The following is a 12,116-nucleotide window of genomic DNA, read 5'->3' as shown; positions in this document are numbered from 1 at the left end:
CTGGCCAACCACTTCAGCAGCTTATGCCACAAGGCAGTGGTAACCAGGAGTGATAAGGCACATGGCAGAAGAAGCCAGTGAAGACCTAAAATGCACATCATAATTGTGCACAGATCAGAGACCCTTCCTGCTATAGCCTTGAGGTTTCCCCTAGATCCCATCAGGGACCTTGGAAAGTCAAGAGGGAAAAGAGAAAAGGGGGAAAGTTTTGATAGAACTGAAACTTTAAATTATTTACCCAAATGTTTTCCCCCCAGATGAAACTGTTTTAGACCAGGAAGGACTCAGATCTAACTTCCATTATTAGCAAGTTTAAGGTGAGCTCAAGTTGAAGGTTCCAGGAAGATGGATGGGTGCTGCCGGCAACAATCTGTTGTCAACCGGAAGCTCCTAAGAGCTGATGAGGTTGCCATGGAAGAGCAAACATCCCGAACAGGGATGAGAACCTATGAGAGAGCTTGTATCATTTAAAAAGAGCATAGCTATAGTTTTTTTACACATTTGCGTGCAGTGTGTACATTTCAAAAACAAAGACGGGCTATGTGAAGGAAATGAGCAAAGCCCTTAGAAAGCACAACACAAGGGAACACATTTAGTGTTAGAAAAGGGCCCTTGAAAAATATTCAGTGAGAGCTGAAGAGGAGGAGCTGTTGGGGAGGATTAAGTCTCAGACAAGGTATATGGAAGGAACTCAGGATTGTTTAAGCAAAAGTAGAGTGCAAGAGATGGGACCAGATATCCAGATATCCACAGTAGCAAGAACACACAAATAGGTGTGGCAAGATTTTGATCTTTTCCATAAGAGCAACAGGAAGTCATCAAAGGGTTTTGTTTGTCCCCACCCCATACCTCTGCCTTACCGGGGATTTAACCCAAGAATGCCCTACCACTGAGCTATACCCTAGCCCTTTTTTATTTTTATTTTGAGACAGATTCTAAATTCCTGAGTCTGGCCTTGAATTTGTAATTCTCCTGCCTCAGCCTCCCAAATTGCTGGGATTATAGCCATGTGTCACCTTCCCTGTAGCAAGAGGTTTTAAGCAGGAATGATGTATCCAATTCACCTTTTAAAAACTATCACCTGCAGCAGAAAATGGATGGGGAATGACTGGAGGGGTTTGTGAACAAAGAAGCAATGAAGGTATTGGAAAATTTTGTCCAAGTCATCTAGGTGAGAAGTGAGGTTGGCTTACCCTGGGCAGTGGAGATGGAGGGAGGTGGATGGATACAAGAACTGTAGACAAAATACCTAACGACTTGGTGAGGAAGAGACTGGAGAGGAGATGGGAGGAAAAGGAAAGTAACTGACCCCTGCTAAGGCAAAGGGACCTTTAGAAAGTTACCCCTTCCTCTAAGCAGATTTGGGAGCTTGACTAGTGGCTGGAGATTGGATTTCAGGGCCTCTGATTGGCCAGGCTCTCCTGCAGCGCTTGCTTGCCACCATGAAGGTGGGCCTGGAGAAGAGGATTAGGAGGATAAGGGTGGCTCCCAGGTCTCTGGCTTTAAAAAATGGTGAATAGTAGAATCATTTACTAAGACGGGGAGGGGGAATCAAGAATTCCCTGTGTGGAGCTGGGGATGTAGCTTGGTGATAGAGAAGGCCCTGGGTTTAATCCTGATCACTACACACACACAAAAAAAAAAAAAAAAAAAAAAAAAGAAAAGAAAAAGAAAATTAAAAAATCCCTTTGGGACATTTTGGTTTGAGGTATCCATCTCAACATTAAACAGGTATCTGTGTATAGTATATGGCTCTGGGGCTCAGGGAAGAACTGATGGGTGGTGCTGTCAACAATCTGTTGTCAACAGGTAACTGGTGAGAGCCGGAGAGGTTGCCATGGAAAAGAAAACAGTGCAGAGGTTGCACCATCACCACCTATAAATGTCACAATCTGCATTAAACAAGCCACATTTTGAACATTGAGATACTTCACATAGTAACCTGGGTTTGGGCTTCTGTGAAAAATCAGGAGCTGTGGTAACCTGGCCCATGTTGCTATAATTAGGAATCAGCTAACACTGCTTCCTAGGCAGTGTTCCAAGCACTATACAAATTTAATCTTCCTAACAACTTTATTACTATTATTCATATTTTAAGGAAAAGAAAAAGGAGGCAGAAAGGTTGAGGAACTTGTTACACAGCCTAGAAGTGGTGCAGCTGGGTTGTGGACACACACAGTTGCCTCAGGGTCTGAGAGTTTAGCTGTCCCACCAGGAAGTAGTTAGAAACTTAATCCCATTTAGAGACCCTGTTGCCCTCAGGCCATAGTTCACCACTCCCAAGGCTTTTCTGACACATTGCCCATCCCAGGCTGAGCATCAGTTACCATTTATTGTTTTATTAGCAGTGCTGTCTTCTCATACTAGGGAATTATTTCTTTATACTCATGCCAAGTAGAAAATTTAAAATATTCAGTTGAGGACTGGGGATGCAGCTCAGTGCTAGAGTGCTTGCCCTGCATGTACGAAGACTGGGTTTGATCTTCAGCACTGAAAAAACAAAACAAAACAATTGTTATTAGTTTATTTTGTGGTACTGGCTATTGAACCCAGAGACCCTCTGCCACTGAGCTACATCCTTAACACTTTTTAAAATTTTATTCTGAGACAGAATAAAAAATTGCCCAGGCCAGGTTCAGTGGTGCATGCCTGTAATTCCAGTGGCTCAGAAGGCTGAGGCAGGAGGATTTCAAGTTCAAATCCAGCTCAGCAATTTATAAAGTCCCTAAGTAATTTAGTCATACTATCTCAAAATAAAAACAACAATACAAAAGGGTTGGGGATGTGGCTCAGTGGTTAAGTGCCCCTGGGTTCAATCCCTCCACCCCAAATTGCCCAGACTGGCCTTGAACTTGTGATCATCCTGCCTCAGTTTCTCTAATTATTTGGATTACAGGCAGGCACCACAATCCATGGCTCCTACAAGCTGGAACGTTAAATAATTATCTACTTTTCCTGACAACCAGGAATGACCATCTGACTGATACTTGATTCTTAATTCTGTGAGCCTCTGCTACCTTCTCTATTTAGATAAAGTTGGTTTCATTTGCATGCAACAAGGAACTTTGGTCTTAGGCAAGCAGTTTAGGTGGATTTTTCCACTTAGGAGATGCTGAAGGCCCAAACTAAGGCATTGGTAGAGGGGATGAAAAGATAGACAGACAGACAGATGGATAGACAGACAGATATCAAAGAGGAAGAAGTCCTGGCGCAAGGTAAATATTTGCATGTTTAAATAACAGAAAAAAATCACTCCTATATTTCTGCCTTTGATAAGCAGTTAATATTGTTGCTATTAATGGAAGAGAAAATACAAGATAGACAAGTATTTGGAGAGAAAGAGGTTTTGAAGTTCCAGGTGCTAGTAGTTCAATATAAAGGACTCAGAAGTTTATAGAAAATATTTGAACATATGAATCTTGGCAGAACATTTAGATTTTGGGGTTGTCAAATGCAGCTATAGGTGGTGCCGTAGGAGTGACTGACTAAAATTACTTAGGGTAGTTATCTGCATGGCAAAAAGAAACCCTGATGATTGAAGATTCAGGGCTGAGGTGGAAGAAGAGCTCTTTAACAACAAAAAAAAAAAAAAAAAAAGGAAAAGGAAAAGGAAAAGTGGAAAAGAGTTCTATGACTAGATAAAAACAGGAAAAATATAATTAATAGCATCAAAATTGTAGGGAGGTTAAGTTAAGATAAAGAATTCAGATTTGGGAACAAAGATGAAACTGACAGTCTTGGCAAATGTGATTTCAATAAGGCTGTGGTCTTGAGTGCAGGATGAGAGCCAGATTGCTGTGTAGGAATAAGCGAGGCAAAGTTGAACCTTTTAAGATATTTGATTAGGCATGAAAGAAAAACAATGTGGAGTTAGAAGGGAACACAGGGTTATAGAAAGGATTTTAAAGATAGGAGAGGCCAGAGTGTGTTTGACTGCCCTTCTTAGGGGACGTCCCTAAGAAGCTGAAAGAATGAGCTTCAATCCTCAATGGTGAAGAAGAAAGGAAATATCCCATCTTTAAAAAAAAAATATTTATTTTTTAGTTGTAGTTGAACGCAATCTTTATTTTATTTATTTATTTTATGTGGTGCTAAGGATCGAACCAAGGGCCTCGCACATGCTAGGCAAGTGCTCTACCGCTGAGCCACAACCCCAGCCCCTCCCCCTCCATATCCCATCTTTGAGAGGGCAAAATGTTGGGAGGGATTCTATCTTAAGTCCTTTATTTTCTCTTTGAAGGAGAAGGTAAGATCAACTACTGAAAGCAAAAGTCAAGATTGTGGCTTACTCCAGGAGGATGGTAATTGAACTGTTACAGAGGAAGGGGAAAGAAGGAGAGAGTAGGCTTACATTGGCAGTCGGTCAAGAATATTTTGTCCAGAGTCAGGTGTGGCCACGCCTGTAAACCCAGCAACTCAGGAGCCTGAGGCAATAGAATTGCAAATTCAAGGCCAGTCTGGCAAATTGGCAAGACCCAGTCCTGAAATAAAAAGGGCTGGGCATGGAGCTCAATGGTAGAGCATCCCTAAGGTTCAATCCCCAGTATTTGGGGGCAGGGGGGATCTTGTCCAGTTGAAGTTGGAGATCACATTTTAGAGGTGTAAATTTGCCACTAATTGAATCTCTACCTGTGGTCAATAGTTTGGGAGTAGGAAATGAAACGGCTAACAATTAGATTGATACACATATAGGCAATAAGAGTAAGTAAGTGGAAATGGGAGATCAAAAGAGTGAGCAAATGTTGAAAGCTGGTGAAAGTGATTGTATGACACTATAATTATGGAGTGCAGGATGGTAAGGGGCAATGGTTAAACCAGTGCTTAGCAAAAAGGGAAGTTAAAAGACTGGAGATCTGGATGAGGCCTCAAGAAGAGTCATGGAATGAGAGCGATGAAAGGAAAGGAAAGCTGAGGTAAAAGGCAAAAAGGAAAATAACCAAAGTGGATCAAGGACCTAGGCATTAGGACTCTGCATCTACTAGAAGAAAAAGTAGGCCCAGCTCTCCACCATATTGGCTTAGGAATTGATTTCCTCAATAAGATTCCCAAAGCACAAGAAGTAAAATCAAGAATCAATAAATGGGATGGTATAAAACTAAAAAGCTTCTTCACAGCAAAGAAACAATCAAGAATGTGAAGAGAGAGAGCCTACGGAACAGGAGAAAATCTTTACCACCTGCACCTCAGATAGAGCATTAATCTCCAGGATGTACAAAGAATTCAAAAAAACAACACCAAAACTCAAATAACACAATCAATAAATGGGCAAAGAAACTGAATAGGCACTTTACAGAAGAAATATGAATGATCAAAAAATATATGAAAAAATGTTTAATATCTCTAGCAAATTAAAGAAATTAGAGAAATGCAAATTAAAACTACATTGAGATTCCATCTGTCTCCAGTCAGAATTGCAATTATCAAGAATACAAGTAACAATAAATGTTAGTATGTGGGGAAAAAGGTACACTCATACATTGCTGGTGGGACTGCAAATTGGTGCAACAACTATTGTTGAGAGCCACAGTTTAGTCTAGTCGGAATGACGACTGGCATTTTGCTAGAGGGAATGGTTGAAAGATGACCCTGCTCCAGGATTAGGGCGGATCCTGGGGGGGGGGGAATAGGGCGGCTCTGGGATTAGGGCGGATCCTGCTGCTTTGGGTGCCCGCCTGCTACTTTGGAGTTCCCTTTGAGTTCTCGCGGGGTTCTGAGAGAATTGGCGCACGGAGCCCAGTGGAGGGAGTGTGTTCTGGGGAAGTGTGTGTAGAATGCCCATGAGAGTTGGGGAATAAAGAGTTGCTGTTTGAACCTACAAGACTTTGTGGCGGCTCGGTTATTTTGTGCCCAGACTGCAGCATTTGGTGGCCCGTACGGGGAACGCTTGAAGCTTGGAGGTAAGTGAAATTGCTCGCCCCTGAAGGAGAGCGAAAGAATGGGTAACCATTTCAAAAAACAGTGTGTTCTTGTTTTGATTTATTTTGTTTTTATTTCAAGCTGCCTGTCCCTAGAACTTTCTCAGGCAAACTGGGGAAAATGGTTGGCTCAAGGTTTGAAGTTGTTCACCCCTGAGGAAAAGATAGAGATAGACCACAAATGCACATGTCAAGAAAATAGAAAAACTGACACAATGATTTTTTGTTCCATTTTTGTTTCATTCTGTTTCAGTTTTGTTTTGTGTTATTTTGTTGGGTTGCGTTATCTTTATAGTAGATCAGAAATTAGTAAAAAACAAACTGAAAGAATGTTAAGTAAATTGTTAGAGGTTCAGACTATGGTAGATCAAGTAAAAGAGAAGGTCTCTCGAGTTAGTAAGACAGAAGAAGAAAATTTAAAGGAAAAGGAGCTATCAGAAAAAAAGTTACAACCAAAGGCTGCTACTAACACCTTTCTATCACCAGAGGGCGTAAGTGTCCAAACAACAGCTCCACCTATAGAGACAACATATGCTGTGGGGCCCCCAACCCCCGTAGTTGATAGATGGGATCCTGAGACAGGACCTCAAAGATTAGCATGCCCTGTATTTGAGCAGACAGGAGGGCAGTGAATTCACCGTACTTTAGACTTCAAAACAGTGAAGCAGCTAAAAGAGGCTGTAACAACCTATGGCTCCCAAGCACCCTTCACTCTAAGCATGGTCGAATCCATTACCAACTTGGACATGATGCCAGCAGATTGGACAAGCATGTGTAAAGCTGTGCTAAATGGAGGGCAATATTTGTTATGGAAGGTTGCCAATCAGGAATTTTGCACGGAGACGACTAGGTGAAATGCAGCAGCCGGTTATCCTCAGAGAAATCTAGATATGTTGTTAGGACAAGGACCTTATGAGGGTCAGTGGCAACAAATTGAATATGATCCTGCTATATATTCACAAATTGCTGCAGATGCGGTTAGGGCATGGAAGACTTTACAAGGACATGGAGATTTACAAGAACAATTATCTAAGGTTATACAAGGAGCTAATGAACCTTACGCTGAATTTGTAGATAGGCTTATTCAAACAGCTACCAGAGTTTTTGGGGATACAGAACAAGCAATGCCATTAATTAAACAGCTAGCCTTCGAGCAAGCAAATCGTTGGTGCAAGGAAGCCATTAGACCATGGAAACATGAAGATTTAAACACATATATTAAATTATGTAGAGACATTAATGAATAAGGGCAAGTCTTGGCGGCTGCAGTACAACGGGCTTTAGATGCCAGGCCAAAAACATGCTACAATTGCGAACAAACAGGACATTTTAAAAGGAATTGCCCCATAGGAGGAGGGTTTAACAAAACTAGGTATCAAAGGGGTAGAATACCAGGTATTTGCCCATGATGCCAAAGAGGGAGACATTGGGCTAATGAATGCCATTCTCAAACCACCATAGAGGGTACTCCATTATCAAAAAATGGACAAGGACCAAGTGTTTACCCACGATATCATGGAGAAAAGCATTGGGCTCCATTGCCAAAAAATGGACAGGGGGGACCAATGCTCCGGGGCCCACGACCACAAATATATGGGGCAATGGAGGAACCCAGCAATACCATCAGGGTAGTGCCCAGGACACATTATCCATTAGATCCCTCATCAGACGAACCAGAGGGAGCGCAGGGTTGGACATCTGCGCCTCCACCAGAGCAGTACTAACTCCAGAGATGGGAGTTCAAGTCATTCCCACAGGGGTAAAAGGACCTCTTCCCCAAGGAACAGTAGGCTTATTATTGGGACGGAGTTTTTCTACTCTAAAAGGACTTATGATAAGTCCTGGGGTAATTGATCCCGATTTTGAAGATGAAATAAAAATTATAGCCAGTTCTCCAAGGGGTATATCAGTAATTTCACCAGGAGATAGTATAGCACAGTTATTAATAATACCCAGCCTGCATGATAAATTTTCCGGCAGTACTATAGAAAGAGGTTCCAGGGGATTAGGCTCCACAGGTGTAGATTGGGCAATGCTTTCTTTAAATTTAGATTCTCGCCCCATGCTAAAATTAAATATTCAAGGACATGAATTTAATGGGATACTGGATACAGGTGCAGACGTTAGCATTATATCTCATCAAGAATGGCCAAAACATTGGCCATTACAACAAGCCACTCAAACGCTTCGAGGCCTAGGAGTGGCGACTAATCCCCATAGAAGTGCAATGGTATTAGATTGGAAGGATCCTGAAGGATGTGAAGGAACTATACAGCCATATGTATTGGATCATCTTCCTATAAATTTATGGGGATGAGATGTCCTAGATCAATTAGGTTTGACATTAACAAATAATATCAATTCAAATGTGCCCACTATTATGGCTAGACAAGGTTTTAGGAAAGGAAAAAGATTAGGAGAATAAGAACAAGGTATAGCAGCACCAATTCAAATAGATCAAGGAATAAATAGACATGGATTGGGTTTTCAGAAGGGGTCACTGAGACAATAAAAATTACTTGGAAATCAGAAAGATCAGTATGGGTTCCTCAGTGGCCCCTGACTAAAGAAAAGATACAAGTAGCCCATGACCTGGTCAAACAACAATTAGCGGAGGGACATATACAACCTTCTGTATCTCCCCATAATACTCTCATTTTTGTCATTAAAAAGAAATCTGGTAAATGGAGATTATTGCAAGATTTAAGAGCCATTAATAATGAGATGGTTATTATGGGACCTGCTCAATCGGGGCTTCCCCAATTGTCTGCTTTGCCAAAAACCTGGTATGTTTTAGCTATAGATATTAAAGATTGTTTTTTCTCAATTCCAATTCATCCTGAGGATAGTCCACGTTTTGCATCCCTGCACTGAATCATGAAGGTCCCGATCAGAGACATGAATGGAAAGTACTCCCTCAAGGAATGTTGAATAGCCCAACTATGTGTCAAATTTATGTTAACAAAGCAATCCAGCCACTTAGAAATCAAAATCCTGAACTACAAATATTTGACTATATGGATGATATATTGTTAGCACACAAAGATAAAAACATATTGCTAGAATGTTATGCCACACTTACAAATTTATTAGAAAATTATAATTTAGAGATAGCAATAAAGTACAATTAAATTTTTCAATTAATTATTTAGGAGTTCTATTATCCTCAACCATGGTCCGTCCACCAAAAATTCAAATACAAGTAGATTAACTCAAATCACTTAACGACTTTCAAAAGTTATTAGGAGACATAAATTGGATAAGGCCTTATCTAGGCATACCAACAGGAGAGTTAGGACCTTTATTTGATATCCTAAAAGGTCCATCAGATCCAAATTCACCCTGAATGTTAACACCTGAAGCAAGAAAGGCATTAAAAATCATTGAAACACATATGGAAAATATGCATTTGGATAGAATTGATATAAGTTTACCTTTATTATTTACTGTACTACCAACAAAACTATTCCTACAGGAGTATTTTGGCAAGAAGGTCCATTATTGTGGATACATTTATCTTATTCTCCTAACACTATTCTTACTAGGTATCCTGAGGTTGTAGGACAATTAATACTCAAAGGAATAAAAGCAGCAAAGGGAGTGTTTGGAATTTCTCCCAATAAAATTATTACTCCATATACTATGGATCAAATTGATGAGTTAGCTAATGAGTTAAATACTTGGGCAATAATCATGTGTAAATCTAATGTTTCATTTGATAACCACTTACCATCTAATCATTTATTGTCTTTTTGGTCTTTGCATCCTGTAGTTTTTCCAAAAATGACAAGAAAAACACCTATCATGAATGCTCCAAATATATTCACCGATGGGTCAAATAATGGTACAGCAGGAGTAGTTACCCCTGATCAAACTTTTACGTTTTTAGTACCCAAACAATCAGCTCAAAAGGTAGAGCTTAATGCAGTATTACAAGCTTTTGTGATGTTTAAAGATTCTGTATTTAATTTATTTTCTGATAGTCAGTATATAGTTAATGCTATAGTATCCCTTGAAGATGCTGGTAGGATTTCCCCTTCCTCTACTGTTTTCTCTTTGTTTTCCACTTTACAAAGTCTAATCTGGGACAGAAAAGATCCATTCTTTATAGGACATATCAGAGCACATACAGGATTGCCTGGAGCCCTTAGTTTGGGCAATGATTTAGCAGATAAAACTACACATGACATACGTATTTTCTCTACGCTAGAAGAAGCTACAAATTTTCATAAAAAGTTCCATGTCAATGCTAATACTTTACAAAAGTGTTTTAAAATAACTAAGGAACAAGCTAGACAAATAATAAAACAATGTCAAAATTGTGTGACCTTTTTACCACAAGTTAATCTTGGAGTCAATCCTAGAGGACTGATACCTAATCATATTTGGCAGATGGACGTCACACACTTGCAAGAATTAGGAAAATTAAAATATTTGCATGTTATAGTTGATACTTCTTCCGGATTTTTGATGGGCTCCCTTCATGCCAGAGAAAAAACTAAAGATATTATAGCTCTTTGCTTACAAAATTTTGCCACTGTGGGTGTTCCAAAACAGTTAAAAACAGATAATGCTCCTGGTTATACTTCTACCTCTTTTAAACAATTTTGCTCATCATTTGGCCTTACTCATATAACAGGAATCCCATACAATCCACAGGGACAAGGCATAGTTGAAAGAGCTCATCAAATTATTAAAATGTATTTATTAAAGCAAAAAGAGGGAATTGGAAAGGGGTATATATCCCCCAAAGATAAACTTAAAATAACCTTTTTTACTCTATAAATTTTTAAAATTTGGATTCATCAGGGCTTAGTGCTGCAGAAAGGCATATGTGTCCAAAAAATGTACAGACGCCCAAGGTACTTTGGAAGGATATTCTAACAGGATAATGGAAAGGTCCTGACCCAGTGATTGTCTGGAGGCGGGGGTCTGTTTGTGTGTTTCCACAGGGAGAACAGCAGCCGATTTGGATTCCAGAGAGATTAACTAAAGCGATTTCTACAGACCAAAAAGAAGATGATTTGGCTCAAATTCATAACAGCTGTTATTCAGAACTCCAGTTTGGCTATTCTTACATCTTCGACAGTGATTCTCCCACACCTGGAGGCTAATGAATAATGAACACCATTAAGGCCTATTTCAAATGTAAGAAACCTTGGGGCTTACTTGTGGGAATACCTTCAGATCCATATGCAAGTTACAGGAAGAAGGATGAGATATCAAAAGAAAGTCAAACCCAGGTGGTAACCAGGATGCTTTTTTCAATATCTATTTTATTATTGCCTTTTCCCACATCATGAAGTTTTATTTTATTTTTTGAGCTCATACAGACCTAGATTAATATTTTTCTGATCAGTTCTATTTTTTGACTGTGGAGTTTTTAAACATTACAATGGAGATTTCACCTGTGTAAAGCTACAAGGCCTTTACTGTTGTCTTATGTGTTGTATGTTATGTGTGCACACTTCTGTTTTGTGTTGTATGTCTGTATGTGCATATGTCCATATATATGAGGAGTGCTCATGAAAAAATAGATCCAAATATTTTTTTTTTTATTCACGTGATTTAAATTAGGTATACAGCTGTTGAGGATTGTTTTTAAAGGTGGTTAACAGATCTGTTTGTTTACTTTCACCTTTCCTTTTCATTATATTTAATAATTCTGTTCAGGATAATGTAAATTGTTCAGAAAATTGTTTTCTTAGTACCTGCTGGAATGTTACACAATTTTTTTTTAGCCATCATTGCCAGAATTCCTATCTTCATCCCAGTGCCGGTGAAGACAAAGATAAAACTAAACTACAGCTTTTTCGATAGCTATCACAGTAAACTGTATAAACTGATGCATCAATGAACAATAACTCAACAAGTGATGCTCAATCAAGAAGTCGATTTACTTTGGGAGGAAATGGACATATTAATGGATTCCTCTTCTTTGAACTGCTTGCAGAACTTGCCTGGACTATGTATCACTTGCATGCATTGTGAACTATCTGTTGGTGCAGCAAATTGTGGTAGTGCTGGGGTATCTTTGCTGATGGTGTCATCAATGGTACAATTTTTCTAAAAAGAGCCGTCATTTGGCTTGGTGCCTTGGCATTTTGCATCCTCCTCCCTTCTGCTTGTGATGGTTTAAAATTTGGGGGCCAACAGAGGTGAGGCATAGAACCTCACCCCCCCCCCCCCCACTGGTGCAAG

The 12,116-nt window shown here is 39.8% G+C and overlaps 1 protein-coding gene across 1 annotated transcript in view; it reads right to left on the bottom strand.

Moving 5' to 3' along the window:
* Window positions 1–2,313: 2,313 nt before the first annotated feature.
* Window positions 2,314–12,116, bottom strand: part of Klhl24 (kelch like family member 24) — a 57,792-nt gene continuing 47,989 nt past the window's right edge. Inside the window, exon 8 of the mRNA XM_027951443.2 lies at window positions 2,314–2,490. Coding sequence (XP_027807244.1) covers window positions 2,485–2,490 — 6 coding nt within the window. The 3' untranslated portion in view covers window positions 2,314–2,484. The remainder of the gene's footprint in view (window positions 2,491–12,116) is intronic.

Source organism: Marmota flaviventris, chromosome 8 (assembly GCF_047511675.1).
Source record: "Marmota flaviventris isolate mMarFla1 chromosome 8, mMarFla1.hap1, whole genome shotgun sequence".
In the NCBI taxonomy this organism is placed as follows: domain Eukaryota; kingdom Metazoa; phylum Chordata; class Mammalia; order Rodentia; family Sciuridae; genus Marmota; species Marmota flaviventris.
This window is presented reverse-complemented; position numbering and strand designations above follow the sequence as displayed.